The 17,779-nt window shown below is 33.3% G+C and overlaps 1 protein-coding gene across 6 annotated transcripts in view; it reads right to left on the bottom strand.

Moving 5' to 3' along the window:
• Gpo1 (glycerophosphate oxidase 1) overlaps positions 1 to 17,779 on the bottom strand; it is a 115,090-nt gene that overhangs the window by 20,542 nt on the left and 76,769 nt on the right. For 5 of the 6 annotated variants that reach the window (XM_035374917.2, XM_035374914.2, XM_035374916.2 and 2 more), the window contains 2 exons: positions 11,177 to 11,335; positions 1,996 to 2,181 (listed from right to left, as the gene is read on the bottom strand). In XM_035374917.2, the coding sequence (XP_035230808.1) occupies positions 1,996 to 2,181; positions 11,177 to 11,335 (345 nt within the window). Of the gene's footprint in view, positions 1 to 1,995; positions 2,182 to 11,176; positions 11,336 to 17,779 lie in introns of those variants that run through there. The other variant, XM_035374918.2, reaches the window with a different exon arrangement.

Below are 17,779 nucleotides of genomic sequence, written 5' to 3' on the forward strand. Positions count from 1 at the left end.
ACAGAAAAGAGGATAGATCACTGTGGCTCCAGGATCATGACACCCGTCTCACCAAGAAGATGATCCCCTGAAGGGCTAGGGTACCTCGGGTTTGCCACACCCATACTCACAAGAGTGAGCCTCTGAGGAAGGTAAGAAAGGTGAAAATCCGTACCAATTTCTCCCACTTGAAGGTGACAGGGAAGAAAATATTCCCTTTCAGAAATATTCATAGAAAGTACGTGGAAATCAGCAGCAATATTTCACATATTTCACTATTAAATAAAAGGTAATTTGAAATGACCTGAACAGAGCATTAATTATAAAGGAACTCCAATTTTTGATTTAAAGGATGTCTAAGAAGCTAGAAATTTATGAGAAAAATATTTCAGGAATAATCTGTAAATTGAAAAGAAATAATACATAGGTTTAATATTAATTACACAATAAACTTTGATCTTAATTTTTGTAATCATTAACTGAATAAATTAGAATTACCATAAATTTTTTTCTAATGTAATTAATGAAAATTTGTGAAAATATTTCATTGAAATTAAACTGTTCTGGGAAAACTACATCATTGAATTTTGTTCAGAATGAAATGTCATTTAAAAATGTATTCTTTTCACATACTTTGGACTTTGGAATATTTTAGAAAAAGAAAATATATACATTTATACGTATATTTATGACATAATTACACAATGTTTACCTCTGATCATGCCAAAACCCATTGATCCTAATGGCAAGTCACTGAATGGTTTTGATCTCCATGAGGGGTGTGCCACTGTTTCAAGGAGGTACATGGGAAAAACCAGTTAGGGCCTTTCCTTTTACTTCCTGCCCTCATGAAATATATGATTGAAAACTAAGTACTTTCTTAGTTCTTGGCATAGATCAGATAACCTAAGTGACAATACTTTTTTCCTCCTAAACACATACATGTTTTGCTCTCATTTTTCTTGAAATTATGGTAGGAATGCAAATTTTATGATTTATCATAAGCTAATGTTATGGCTAACAAAGCTTACTAAAAATATTAATCTCTAAAGCCAAACTGTACTATTTATCATTTAAAATAAGCAGAACTTTACACAAGTTGTATAAAAAAATTCGGATTATATTACACGGATGCCAATGCCTGCATAGTACTTCTTCAAAGCAATAATTCTTTTCTAATTTATTTTAACACCACTGCTATATTTAAAACAAATTTATCATTGAAAACTACTAAATTAGTATAAAAAAATCTATGTAACATAGGGGAGAAAATATGGATTTAATTAATTGCCTAAAGAAATAGCTAGTACTATTTCATTTAATTGCTGTAAGTGATTACCACGCACATTGACTTCATGCCAAGCAAAGCTTTTCTGAACGTATCTAAGATTTAATTTCATATTTGCCAATTATAAGCTTCCAAACTTTTATTGATATTCTTTACATCACACCATTTTGCATTAATCAGTACAACAAAAGTTTTTCAATTCACCATTTATTATTAAATTTTCATGGGAAAAAGGAAATAAGTAGAGAAATAAGGCCATCCTTTAAAGCTTATTTCATAATGTGAAGGCTCTTGTATAAATTTAAGCTAAAAAATCTAATGCATAAATACAGTGGTGCCTGAAATGCCATCTATAAAAATGGTTCGTAACATTATCTGAAGAATTTATATAAAAATGTAATGAATGACTGAATGACTAATATTTGAATACTTCAGAATAAAAATATTTCTACAATATATTGCACAGGTTTAGCATAATCCTGTCAAAAAATAAGTATATTATGCAAATTTAGTTAATGTGCAAACTATGTTTTTTTTTTTTTTTTAATATGGTAGGCAAAAAGCAGCTGAGATTACAAGGCAAAATTAAGATTTTACATGAAAAATGTAGGCAAAATTTTCACAACGATAAAAGCTTAACAAATCTGAATTTAATTTTAAAATATTTCAGATATTTTTCCCAGAATAAGCTTGTTCACTACCTGATTATACTTTCGAAAAGAGCTTACCTTCAAATTTTGTCTTAGGTCATTTAGAGTAATATATCCCTTTTTGTCTTTATCAAGTGTCTGAAATTTGTTTGTATAGGCTTTAATTTCATCTTTTGAAAAATTGACAGGTGATACTCTTGATCTGCGATTCACATCTTGTCCCATTTCTGTATGCAGAAATTCTATAGCTTTTTCATATTCTTCCTTAGGAACAAAGAAATTTACTATTAATTTTATATATCAAAATGGTTTGGGAAAAGTTCGGGAAGTTTCTTAGGTATTACTCATAAAAAAATAGTTAACAGAAAATTATTACATCAGGCAAACACAAAATCCAATCAAGTTTTAAAAAATTCAAGCCTAAATAACTTGAAATAAAGCATCTGATTTGTGCTGAAAACCTAAATGGAAATTTCTACACATATTTTACATCAGAAAATCATTTGCAAAACACAGTTAATATACATATAAACCACACACCATTCTTTTAGCAGCAAATCATTACATTTTTAATTCTCTGCACTCGATTTGAGTGACTCATATGGTACACAAACAATTCCAGCACTATATTAGCTACAAGTGTACAAATATAATTTTGCAATAAAACAAGATATTTATTCCTTAGCTACATTATATAAAACAAGTTTATATCTTCAACAAAATGAAAATTTTGTGTTTTGTAATTTGTCATGGTAATATACACTCACGTTTGTGAAAATTGCAACACCAAGAAGGAATCGTCATAATTGAATGCAATTTAATACACAGTTGATTAAATGTTCAAAGCAAACAAACAAGATATCAGAATCAGTATTTTGTGTGGCCAGCACGCGCCGCAATAAGTGCTGCTACACGACGTGGCATGGAGTCAAACAAAGTTTGAATGTCTGACTGAGGAAGAGCATTCCATATTGTTTGTACGCGTACCCAAAGTTCGTCTGCAGACGCAACAGGACGAGGATCACGAGCAAGACGCTGACCAATGACATCCCACACATGTTCAATTGGCGACATATCCGGGGAACACGCTTGCCAAGGAAGAAGCTGTACCTGCTGCGCTGCAAAGAATGATTTAACACTCCGAGCAGTATGAGGGCGGGCATTGTCCTGTTGAAATACAGCACCTGGCAAGCTTTGAAGGAAGGGAACAGCTTCGGGCTGTAGAACTTCACGGATATACCGGTTGCTGTTCAGATTGCCCACAATTCGTAGCAATTGAGATCGTCTATGATATGCTATGGCACCCCAGACCATAACTCCGGGTGTTCGTCCACTGTGGCGTTCGATAATGCACTCCGGAAGGTGGCGTTCACCGGCATAGCGTCTGACACGAATGCGGCCATCATGGTACCACAAATTAAAGCGGGATTCGTCAGAAAACACGACATGCTGCCAATCAGCACACCAGTCTCTATGCTAATTGGCCCATTGTAGCCGCAGGCGGCGATGGTCGTGCGTTAGGGGGATCCTGTATAAAGGAGTCCGTGCGCGCAGTCCACACTGCAGCAGACGTCTACGAATTGATGAAGCACACAATGAAACACCTGTAGCTATTGACCACAGTGCTGCCAATTGTCTAGAGGAAGCTGTACGGTCCGTCCGCGCCATGCGGACCAGGTGTCTATCATCGCGAGCTGACGTCACATTTCGGGGTCCACTCCCGGATTTCCAAGTTGTCCGACACTCGTCCGTCCACTGCTTCCAAACGCGCATCACTGTGCTGCTGTTACGCTGCACACGAGAGGCTACTGCACGATACGACAATCCAGCTTCACGAAGGCCGATGATTCTCCCTCGTTCAAACTCTGTAAGTTGTTCAAATCTCGCTCTCTTTCGTCGACGAGGCATAAGTACAGATTGAGTTAACGTTTACCACTAGCAGATAACCACCGATAACCATACATGCCTCGCTACAGCCGTCTATTTATTCAGATCCATTAGCCGTTCAGAGGGCGCTGCTCAGCATACGCATGCGCTACGGATTTGCAATTCTAATCATTTGCATATCATGCGCTACTTTGCATTTCCTGAAAATTTCAGCTCACTCGCGTAAGTCCTTCATGGTGTTGCAATTTTCACAAACGTGAGTGTATTTTTGGAAAAAATCACATATAAGAAAGAATGCAGGGTTTCCAGGGGCAACTATCACAAAAATCATCAGTTTCACATTTTTTTCCTGTCTCTTAGATGTTACAACAAAAGTGTTCAAGTAAGCAAAACAGGTGGGTCACCATGCTAGCAAAAGTGGATTTAAAGTTCATACTTTAAATGTTGCATTATTGGCGCCAATGGTATGCAAAGAGTTAAAAAATGTACAAATTATAAAAATAGGACAACATGACAAAGTAAACTAAGATTAGCATCAAAAAACTCTTTTTTGTTACATTTCTGCAGAATAAATATATTCACACTGCACTTCTCAGTTACATTTATAACAAACAACTTAATAACTAAGCATAATATACTCTTGATTTGATAAAAATGGACTCGCTTAAAACAATTGGGATCAAGTGTTTGAAATTTGTGTAGGATTTAATTTTATCCTTTGATAAACTGAAAGTTGAGACCAAGATGTAAAATGGAAATAATATCTTGCCCCATTTTTGCCTTCCCAAACCTCTTTTTATTAATATTAAAACAAAAAAGCATATCCTTCCTATTACAGGAAAACGTGCCTACAATTTTCCCTAGGAAGATATGTGCATAACCTTGATACTTCCAGATAGAAAGCATACTTTCATCATCAGCTCATTTCACCTATTGCAAATTTGTTCTAAATATAAGACTGTCTCTTAAATCAGTTATTTCAATGAACAAAACTTGAAATAGAATGACAAAGCTTAAAACATTTTACTGATAACAATTACTCAGAAAATAACAATACTGTTAAAGAGTTAAGAACAACACATTTAAAGAATCAAACAAAACATTTCTTTTATTTATAGGTACAATCACAGTATTTTATAGGTTTTTAAAAGCATTTTGATCAAAAGTGGATGAATGAATTGAAAAAAAGCTATAGTTTTGGTAAATCATGGTACAGTACTTAAATTTATACTTTGTATTCAATTTCCAGCTGATTTTACCCTTGTAACCAACAACAAAATGTATGGAATTATCACAGGTTATCATCACTGCAAAAGAGCATTTGATGCTACTCTGCTCAAACACTTAAGACCAATAACATAGAGGAACCCATGGTACTATGCCACCCAACCAGTGTAGTGGTTAGCATTGCTGACTGCTGTGCTGAAGGGCCCGGGTTCGAATCCTAGAGAAGGCATGGATGTTTGTAAATGTATAGTGTTCGTGCGGCATGGAGGCACTCTAAATTTGCGGCAAGCCAAAATTCCTCTTGAGAGGTTGGTGGTAGGGGACCCTCGGACCCATCTCCCTGAGGTGCTCTCCATCAAAATTGGGGGTGGAACTGAGCTAAGTGTCAATGTCACCTGTATGATGCCAATGACAGGTGTAATCTTGTGCTCCTTACCACGAGGAATTTCGTGGGCTTGTGCTGACTATAGGTCGGACAAGTGAGCATTAGTCAACAATAACAATGGTTCTATAACCATTAAACAGTATTAGTGTTTGAAAGAAACATTTTATTAAAAAATATTGAAGTTAAATACTATTATTAAAAATATACAATAGTATGACAAGGTTCTCATACGCCTTATTAAATTCAAATTTTTAAGGTTTAACTACAGCATATTCAAAATAATTATTTTGAACATCTCTCTAAATGCTTATTCACATATTTTTCTTCATATTAATTAAAAAGCACATATTTAACAGCATTTTAGTTCTCTGAAGTTTAAACACCTGCTCATAGCTTTAAATATTTTATATGACAGTTATGAATAAAAATATATTATATCTTTTAAATAACCTAAGAGTTGTTTTATGTTCCCCCTTTTCTAATTTCTGTTTTCTTTTACACTACTTTTATAGCAATCCTTTTCCTATTTACCAAGAATTAATTTAAATTTCTGCTAGCATCTAAAATGAATGTATTCATATAATTTTAGCAAGCTTACCTAAAAAATTTCACAGTCTTAAACTGGAAGACACAATTTTCAACAATGAATGTAATTCATGTATTTATATTGTTATAAAAACAGAAAAACTCGCAGTTCATGAATCAAACATGAAAGTGAAGTGGTCACGTGTGTCTCAGTTTTTATGCGTAGAGTAAAAATTGCCATCTAATAAATCTTAAGTTGATCAAATGAAGTCACACAATACTTAGACAACAAGCAATGATCACACATACCCCATCAAATATGAATAATGGCAAATGGACGGCCAAACATAATACCACCTCCTCTCAACATACTCATGTCATTATAGTGCACTTTTTTATACAGGGTGTCACAGAAAAGTGAGACAATGTTACATGGCATTTGCGAAGTTGAAAGAAAAAGTGTTGCAGGAATTATTGCAGCACATCATTTCATTAGGAGATATGTAACAGCTAAGTCCTGTTATGTCATTTCCTGCTGGTAAAATTAAAGGATATTCATAATTTCATTACTTAAACTTGGTGATATTTCCTCTGAAGACTGAAAAATCTAAAAGCCCGTCTGTATTTTGTTAAGAGATCCATATGAAATTACTGTGTATGAGAAGTCCTTGAACACTACACAAAATTCTGCAGTGCAAATTTAGTCAGCTTTTGCTGACATTATGCATCTTTGAACCTATCAGGCAACCCAAAATTAAATGATGTAGAGTTGCTTGAACTGACAACAAAGGCTTTAAATTTGCTCACTTATTATGGGCATAACTGCATATGCCATCCCCGAGTACATACTACCATTTGCTTCATTCAATAAAACAAAATAATATGCATTACGTCTTTCATCATGTGTGAATATTTCATTAACTCCATGGGAGTTCTTATGTTTGCTCCCCAGCTAGCTGTGTCTTAACAACTTGACTGTCTTTACAGACAGACATTAATGTCTTTCCCAGAACTTCTAATTTTGCCTTTAGTTTCAATTTATCCCTTGTCTGCATAGTTTTATTACACAACAGGTGACATCGATATTCAGAGCAGTTTAATCACAATGTACTTCAGTATGTATATTACTCTTACTCTATACTACAGGCAGCTATCTTATGCATTTTCTTATGTTACTTAGCTGACAGAGACATTATGAGAATTTGAAATAACACATTTCTTGAATAAAGAGGAGCACCAAAACCATTCCAGTTGCATTTTGTTTACCTCTTAATTTCCCATATTACATTGTTGCATTTTTAGAAACCTGCAAATGACGGATGACAGCTGGTACTCCCACGGCTTTCTAGACTAAAAGAGGATAGAAAACAGTTTATATATTGTATTCAAATTCACCAAAGTAATAGAGAACTTTTGTTGTTGCATTCAAGAACAATGTGCATGGCATCAAAAAGTAGATTATCCTTCGAGCGTGAGGTGGACTGATTATTGGTCACTGACTATAACACATACTCTTTTAATGTTACAAAAAAGCATGCAATGCAAATTAAGTGCTAAAGAAAAACTAGAAACACTAATTGGAATAAAAGCAAGCAGAAAGAGCAGCCTTATAGTTTTGAAAGTCTCTTAGAACTGTGAAAATAAATTTTCAAATGTGAAAAGAAGGTTCTGGAAAGAGGAGAGATGAAGCTTTTTTAAAAAAATAGTTTTCATTATAAACCGATAGAGCAGTTTTACTTTTTACAAAGAATATATAAGAAGAAAACTATTTAAAGATAAAACAGGGAACCTAATTTCGGAAGTTTTTTGGAAGCCACAATAAAATCATTCACATATCATTTCAACAGAGCTGTAGGGACAAGCATTTTAACGTAACGAAGATTTCCTTATAAATTGGGAAAAGTTTTAAATTTAAAATGGCTTAATCCATTTCGCTAGGATACTTTACAGGATGATTTTTTGTTTTAATACCTGCTCATGTTTTGATAAAGAGATCAATCAATAAATTTTATCATTTAGACTACTTGAACTAGTTTAAATGAAAATCAACTGGAAAAATGACACAAAACAATGAAAATTGTGTGTTTAGTTTGAAAAGAATGACATTGAAGTTACTTGAACAAATTGCAACAGCACTGCAAACAAATATTCTAGGAATATAATGTTCATATGGAGATTTAGCATTATGGGTTAAGATAATTCACGTACTCTTAAATGGACTTCGAATAGAATGGTTGATGGATAGTATGGTGATAAATGTTAAGTTAAATAATATAAAATCAATAATTTTATACTTATTAAATTAGTAAATTTTCAATGAGTATTTCATACAGTGTTTTCAAAATGCTAAGCAAGTTTGGATTGGATATTTCTGAATCCATAATATGTCATAACGTTCATGTATTATTTGAAAAATTTCTTAAACAGTGAAGAATACTTTGTAAACATTGCAATTGCAGGCATTGTGTTCAAGCATGCTTAAGCATCTGCAGTACAACTAGAATTTTAGTACATACAGCAGTTGCCCTACAGATGTTTTCTAAGTTAGAATAGAAGCTAAATTTGAATAAAAATAATGTGAGCATATGCTTGAAAAAAATTAAGTTCATACAATCCATTATCTCAATAGTCTCTACTTATCTAGTTTCTAGTAATTATCTCCAGTGCTTGTTGTCAGTGATATATAGTGGAAAGTATCAACAGCAACTTTTCAAAGAAGCTTGGTAACTTAGTTTAATTCAAAATTAGAGTTAAGTCATCAAGTATTAATGATCCATTAAATTAAGACATTTTAGGGGATAGGCACAGAATGGAGAAATACAGGAAGTAATTCCCACATGAAACAGAAATTTATTTATTCACAAAAATGTGATGTGATAAAAAATGCAGCCCGCAAGATAAGTGTGCACATCCTGCTTGATACCTTTAACTAACTAAAGTTCCAAAATTTATGTCTAATCTTCAAATTAAGGTTATGTGTCATTATTCTTTGGGAAAATTTTTAATGATTTGCTCTTATAACGTGATGAAACCAAACATTCTACAAAATATACAGCAGAATGAGGAGGGGGGAATGGAAATTTACACCAGAAGCACCTTGTAACAAACAGAAGTCCCAAATCTGCAATAATATTTATCTTCATATCATGAGAACAATTTAGAAACAGACATGTCATGTGCACTTTTTTTACACACTATATTTCCTGATTTATTCTGAACTCATTAACCTGATTATCATAAAGTTAGAAAATGTAAACTAGTCTAGAACAATAAAAAAATGCATTACCATAATTTATAGCATGCAACTCCACCTAGAAATTTTTACTCAAGTCACAAACAGCTGTTATCATGAACAGCAAGTACATCATGTTAGATATAGTTTAATATACAGAGGGTGTTCACAGATTTTTGTAACAGTTTTGCAAAGGTTGATAGATAAACAAACCTTAGAATTTTATTTTTTAATATGTTCAATCTGAGAGCCCTTTTGTTGAACTGTCATACTACAGCTTAATTTCCGAGATAAAAGTCCTTTTCTTAAAACATCAAGATTGATTTTATTTTACTCCTCCTTCACAATCTTATACAGTTCATCCAATGTTTTGGGATGCCGCTTATAAGGAGCTTGTTTTAGAAGTCTAAATGCACAGTAATCCATAGGAGACATAATAGGGAACTTGGGTGAGAAGCATTTAAAGGAAATGTTTCAATTCCGGTTTCATTTCTCCTTTTTCCAAAAAATAGAGCAGTAGATTTTGAGGTATGGCCTTTGAGTCTTATCCTGACGGAACTTTACACAGTGAAGATTGGATAAAGAGATGGAATTTCTTCTTTAAAACTGGGTGCTAAAACATATTTCTGATAGTAATTCGAATTAATTTTGACATTATTTTCTACTTTCGTTATTTTAAGTTTTCCATCATAAGAGAATCCAGAAATAACCATAAAACCTTTAGAAAAACTTTCCCCTTTTTTCTCTGAACCAACATATTAAGGCTTTTTCTCCTCTTTTCCGGTAGTAAATCGATCTTTTTCTGTTGCAATCAGATAAGTTTATCCAAACCTCATTATTTGTAATTATATATTTCTATTTTCAGCTGCCAAATAATTTTCACACAGCAATCTGCATGTAGTCTTACACTGAGAAACATGTTTCGGCCTTAGGAGATGAACATCATGTTTTCTGTTTTGATTAGCTTTAAATCAGATCTTACAATTTTGTTCACAGTTCCTACAAACATATTTAAAGATTTTGCAATAGCTTTTTTTTGGGGCTGGAATTTCCTTTAAAATACAAGATGCGACTTTAGATTTAATAAGAGCTGTATGTACCTTTGGTGGGTATGCATTTTTTGCTTTTTTGCACTCAGATGTAAACTTTGACATTTCTTTCCTTTCATATTAATTATGTCACTTATTTTATGCATAGAAACATTTAAATCATGCTTTTCACATCTTTTTTTAATAACTGAATAAGAGTATTTTTCTTCGGACAACACAAAAATATAGCCTTCGGTTCATTTTTTTATTTTTCTGTGACATTTTAAGGAAAATAATATTTTAAATGCTGCAGATGATAATTAAACCTTATTCCAATTTGATGCCAGTCACATTTGTATTTTAAAATTAAAACTTTAATTCATTCATTAAAAATCAAAATTGTTACAAAAATGTGTGAACACCCTCTGTATATGATAATGAATTTATTTCATATTTATTATGAGTTACTATAGTTTAAAGAACATAAGTTATGCAGTTAATAATTAGAAATTGAAATTAATTTTGTTTGACAAACCTCTTACTCATAAAAGTTTTACTTCTGTATTTATTTTGAACATTGATAGATTATTTTAAATGGTATTAAGATATTAAATACCTGTTAAGATTCCATTACATATTTTCAGCTTATTAGAATCTTTCACAAGTACTGCCATATATTGAAATTACAGTCTATGCTTAGTTATACAATAGGGCACAAAATTAAGGACCTATATAGAAAATCTAATATTACAGGTAAACCACAGGCACCCTGCATAGGTAAATCTTACTATACATATACATGACCTTAATCATGCATATTTTCCTTATTTACAAATTATAAATAATTGAGCTAACTGAATCAAATTAATGCACAACTATTTCATACCATTTTCAAACAATATTTATGAAATTGTGTATTAATTTAGAGTACTACTGTAAAACTGGCAAGAAATAATTCAAATACAATATTTGCACCTTTTGTTTGCTCTTGTTCCATTTAAGAATATCTGCCATAATAGAGATTATGGATGGTAAAGCTTCTTCAGTGGCTTGCACATTCAGAAATGACAAACGCAAGCGACGGGCAATGACATCTACCGCTGTACATGCATATTCATATATAGCATAACGTACCTGAAAATAAATTCTGATGAGAATTCCACAACTTTTTTTAAATAAAATCTACTTCATAAAAATTGTAACACAGCACATAAAGTTAAACTTATGAAATACACTGAAGAGCCAAAACATTATGACCACCTTTGGCTAGCAAAACAGCTGCAATTTGGCTTGGCACAGATGCCACAAGTTCTTGGAAGATGACTGGAGATGTTGTACCAAATATCTAAGCAATGGTAATCCAAAGTCAAGATATTGCAACATGGTGGTGTTTGAGCTCTGAGCTGCCTTTCCATGACATCCCAAATGTATTATAACAGGTAAGATCCAGCAAGTTAGGTGGCCAAGACATTAATTGGAATTAATCCTCATACTCCTTGAACCACTTCAACACAATTTGGGCCTTGTGACAAGAGGCGCTGTCCTGCTGGAAGATTCCACTTCCAGCTGGAAAGACAGATGCCATGTAAGGTTGCAACTGATCTGCAGTTTTCATGATATGTTCTACCACAAACAAGCGTCCCAAAGCCGACCATGAGAACATCCCCCAAAGCATAATACTGCTACCACCAATCTGTGTATGACCTGATGTACAGGGAGGAGCAACAGTTCGCATGGAGGACAGCATACCCTGACACCACCATCACCGTGATCAATGAGAAATCATGATTCATCCGACCAGGCAACTGTCTTCTACCTGTCCATGGTCCAGTCTCAATGTTCCCGGGCCCACTGTAGACAATGATGCTTGGTCAACAGAGTAACATGAGTGGAACATCTGCTGCACACTTGCATATCCAACAGTGTCTGCTAAACTGTGTGTTCTGAAACACTTGCACTTGGACCTTGCATAGTGTTGGGCTGTCAGCTTAGCCACTGTCTGGCACCAGTTTTGCAGTACTAAGCAGGAGAGCCTCCAATGTCCTTTTTCTTTGATGATGCGTCGACGTCCAACACCTTGGTGTCTACTGTTGGTTTCACTGTCATTTATCCACTTTGCATACATACTAACAATCGCAGATCGTAACAACCTACCAGTTGTGCAGTTTTGGATATCCTCATTTCAAGTCTTTGGCCTATTACAATCTGCCATCGATCAAATGTGCTAAAATCAGTAGCCTTTCCCATCACTTGCAAAAGTAAGTGAAAGAATGATTCCTTACCCTCTCCAACAGCAGTTAAATACCATTCCCCCTTAATCATGTGCCATCCATGTTATCCAGACAAGGTCTTCGAAAAATGTGGGGATGGTCATAAGTTTGGCTCCTCAGTGTATAAAGCAAATAGAAACACCACTCCCTGACGAAAAAAAAAAAAAAGGAAAAAAAGAAAATCTTAAAAGATTCAGACTTTAACGAAGCACTGGAGAGTTTGTTAAGTTTTTTTATGGTTTCGTCAGTGATAAATTTGATATTTAAGTGTAGTGCTACACTATGCAGAACATTTTCTGTATTTATTCCTCAGCCATCTAAAAACTCTTCCAAGACAGGTGGATTCTCTACTGATGACCCTTCTTCAGAATCTGAATCATCCAAATCTGTGGTTCAATAATAACTGCTTGAAATTCTTGGTTAGAAAAAAGTCCTAGGATGGCATATAATTTTGTCAACACTAGAATTATCAGTTAGCTCGTTCTCAGAGGAACAAGTCTACAAAATATCTGCAAACAATTCTTATTCATATCCTGTTCTATCATGAGAAGGAAGGAACTATTCAGGAATTTACTGTAAACAAAAATCATGTTGTCACCATAAAACCTGCCTATCAATAATTCACAGAAAACAAGTTCTAACATCTTATCCGTTATGCTTTATTAACAATTTGCACAGTATGAGTTAAGTCATCTGCCATGCTTTACTAATAATCTACACAAAATGTATTAAGATGTGTACAATTACAATTTCTGGGGAGAGAAAATAAAAGCATTCTGGCCATGGCAACATACTGCTTTCAAATAGCCGAGTTTGCTGAATAAAATTGAAAGATAAATACATACATTTTGCCGAATGGCAACAGTCTGGCAGGTTGGAGACCAAAATGCTTTATTTCAGACAGTGTTGCCACTTCTAGTTTTGAAACTGCTGAGTTTGTCGATTACAAATTCATTAAATTTATACAAAATATGAAATAAATAAAAAAAATTCAAAATTCAAGTTGTGAGGTGCACATGTTCGAGTGAAGGTCAAAGTGTATTAAAAATTTGGTTGCACTAGATGCTTTGTTTTACACAATGCAAGGAACATACATACACAAACAAATTCTTCATTAATTAATTAAAAAGAATGTAATACATGGAAATAGCATTTGGTGTCATCAAATTGAAATGCATATTATCAAAAAATTTCTGGATTCATTGATAACAATGCATGGAAGTGTGACCTTCAATCAGATGAGGTCTGACCTTTCATACATTCATGACATTCCTTTCAAAATACTGTAACAAAAATGTGACTTTTGTTACAGTAAAGTCACATTTTTATTACAGTATGTTGAAGTATGGCTGTAAGATCAAGATCTAAATTCAATAAGCTTCTTTTTTGACTCAAGTAGTCATATTCTTGTTCAAAACATCTGTTTTGAAAGACTGGGAGAAGAACAAATAGGAAACTTTCATTCTAGCATAGCTATTGTTCCTTGTTATTTACTATGCTGAAACGTGATTACTCCATTAACAAGTGACATGATTGGGACTTTGTATTCATCCAAAATGCTAATTCACTCTCAGTATGGTAGTCACAGAAAGAAGATGGAAATGTCATATGAGTAAAATTAAAGGACACTTCTCAAATCATTTACAGAATTAGACTATAAAGGACCACATGAATCATGGAAATTCTGAAGTGGCTAAAATAAGAAACATAACTAAACATTCATAGACAGCCTATGAGATGAGCTTATGAGATGAACACCATGTCCATCTTCTTCCATTGATTCAAATGAATTAAAGGATTGAATTGAATTAGTTCCATGAAAAATATAGGATGATCTTTACATTTTAGGATGTTTGTTCCCTGGGCTTTCTCATGAGGAATTTCTATGTACTTATAAGGCTGTGTTATACTTTTTTGCTTTTGCTTTTTTTCGTTTTTGCTTATTACCTCCACAGTAGCAAAATCATTTGCACTGCCAAATACCATTCAAATTCTGAACCTTCATTGGCACTTATGTATTATCCATTGACCGCCAAGCTGTGGTCTATAGCTTCAATTTCCTAACATCTTCATTCCATGTAACCTCTACTAATTCTCAAAAAGCCACAGTTTGTTTTTATTAAAAAGGATATAAATTAAATGCTACTGTTGTACGTTTTTCTTGTATTTTAAAAATAAAATTTGAGTCCTGCCTGCTACAGAATGTGAAGCAATGGATTATTTTCAAAGTTTTGGAAGTTTACCATAAATAAAGTATGCATTAATGGACATGATATGGTAAACTGAATATGACCACTGAAACAGTAACAGATTGGAGCAGTTATCTGTGACAAGTTTGTGCTCAGGGTTCTAAACTAGTGGTCGCCAACCGTTGGTCCATTAAAACTTTTCGATGGTGCGCTGAAAAATTGGGACAGTTATATTTATGAAGATTCAGTTTTAAAAATAACGAGTAACAAAACCTATTATGGAATATGGATTATACTTTTTTTAATTTTAGCCGCTACTTTTAGTGAAATTCCTTTTGAATTTAGCGACATTTTAGCTACTTTTGCAGGTGTATCTAGCGACATTTGAAAATGAGAATCGGCAGCCATGGATATGCTGCTGTTATCAATAACAGCATGAACCGGAATTCTCTTTCCTTTTGAATCAAAAACATATGCTATTGTAGTCATTACTAACACAGTTTTTCTCCGTGTCAATTAGAAAACTTGATGGATTTTTATGAGAACCGTCTACATTCTTGTTTATAACTGCATCACTGGAAGTTTCCTTTTTTGTTTTGCCTAACTGTTGATCGATTGCGCCATTGCTGAGTAAGCGATGATTATTATGTATACAATAATCAAAAATTCACGGCATAACAATATCAGTTAACTGATATTGCTTTGCATTTGCCGGTTTGTTTTTGCTTTTTGCAAAGCTCCTTTTCAGCAATATGGAAGAAGGTAAGATTTTTATACATTCATATAATTTTTCAATATGAATGAAATACGTGTAGTTCGCTGATTAGTATTATATAAATATTCAATTATGCATACATATGTGAAGAAATTAAAATATAGTATGAAATCCGTATTCTGTCTCAAATTACATAATCTTTCATCGCCTTATAACATTGCTGTGGCTGCAAAGTTGTTGTTGGTTCAACCTTTTTTTTTTAGTTGTTGATTGATCTTTTTTTCCTTAAAAAAATGCATATTAGTGGTCCGCCAAATATAAAATTATATATATAGTGGTCCGTGAAGTTCTAAGGGTTGACGACTGCTGTTCTAACCAGAACTTCTGCTGAAATTGGAAGAGCTAATAAAATAATAGAAATCTGCAAAAAATAAATAAATAAATAAATAAATATCCTGCCAGTTGCGCAGATCAGATGCGCTGTAGAGACAATTGTTCATTCATTGGCAACCAAAATGTAAAATTTTGCAAAATGGAAAATGCAAAATTACTACATTTAGTAATTTTGCATAAAAAGAATGGACCAAATACTGATTACAGTCAAAAGTCGTTAATCTGGACTCGTCGGGACTTCGGCGATTCCAGATTATCGATTTTTCCGGATTATAGATCATCAGTTTAAATCGGGTAAGATGGCATGCAGAAATTATAAAATTAAAAATATGAAACCATAATTTCTGAAATAAAGAACAATTATGATCTAAAGGGTATCAAAATTTACAAAAAAAAGCTTAATATTTATTTGTTTACTTTATTAAACATTTCTTTCAATGTTTGTTTAAGTTGCTTCGTTTTTTATGTGATAATACATTCTCTTTAATTCTATAAACAGACATAATTTCTTGTTCAGTTACAAAGTTCCGCTGTTCAAGTCCTATAATTGCTGTGTCTACCGACTAATTTGTCAATCGAAATTTTTTCGTTTTCAATAACCTCTCTGTCACATTCTTCACTATCGGAAGCGAATTATAATGACGAGGGATTTGATTTAAATCATATCAAAGACGGAGTACATCAAGATGAAATACTACATTTAGTAAGGTATTATAAGCCAAATAAAATAAAAACATCTGCCCTGAAGATAAGGATGTAGTGCTGACAGATCAACTTCCAATTCATTGCGTGCCGCGGCATTAAAGATAAACAAAGTTTAGATAAACAAATGTTAAAGTTTAGATAAACAAAGGATATGCCTTTATCCATTTTTTGCAGCAATTCCACTTTTTGTTTAATGGAAACATACTTTCGCTTTGTAGATCCTTTACATATTAGTAAATATATATCAGAAATTCTATTTGACATAATTGAAAGTTCAAGCTTACTTTCATAAAATTGCTCTAACAGTCTGCAAAAAAATAATAAGTCGGATCCAATTCGAAGATTAAGGAACAACACAATCTGCAACATTAACTGAAATAGATAATTAGATAATTTTAGCTTAGCTTATACCGTCCGTTATACATTAAAAGCACATTCGTAAACATATTTTGAGCACGCGCACACGCATATTCGCAGCCGTAAAGGTCTTACGCACATGCGTCAACGCGAAGCATGCGCAGAAAGTTTGTAGCTTTGAGGTCCGAATTAACGACTTTTGACTGTATTTATTAAAAAATATGCATCAGTTACTTCAAAATTCTGCAGGAATGATTGTTAAAACTTTGGTGGGATCCCTACCAACTTCCACAGTTGAAGGCTAATTTGCAAGTACTTCATTTTTTACATTAATGTCGGTTTTATTTTCCCTTGGAAACTGTAAGGTGGAAATTATTTTTGAAAGGCAGATAAACTTCAAATGATTTAAAGAAATGACTATTTTCTGTGTTGAGTTAGAGAAACTTTTCTTCACAGTAAAATGCATTATATTAAACAAAATTTTAAGGAAAATTGAGTTATCTGAAACATAGACTTAGTGAGAAGTTTTATTATACATTCACACATCTCTTCTCAGAACCTTAGCTGTATAGTGTTTTCATTGTCTCTTACACTTCTTACATAATTGCGCGGTGCTCACAGAACCAGCCGATACACAGCAATTCAAAAGAGTTTTTAAATTCACTACTGGCGAGCTCTTTTCTGACACAGTAAAGTATTTCACTCTCAAGACTTAGACCCACGTTCTGTACTCAAAAGAACCATCGTGAGTTTGTTAGATCACACTTCTTTCTGATTCGACCTGTAGATGCCACCATGAGCTAAAGCATTTGACCAATAGTGAGTAGTAAATCAACAACCGCTTTGCAGCCACAGCTATACAATAAGGCAATGAAAGATTATGTAATTTGAGACAGAATTTGGATTTCATACTATATTTTAATTTCTTCACATACGTATGCTTGAATCC

This window comes from Stegodyphus dumicola, chromosome X1 (genome assembly GCF_044657685.1).
Source record: "Stegodyphus dumicola isolate Sdum_Otavi_A_Nest chromosome X1, ASM4465768v1".
Taxonomy (NCBI): Eukaryota; Metazoa; Arthropoda; class Arachnida; order Araneae; family Eresidae; genus Stegodyphus; species Stegodyphus dumicola.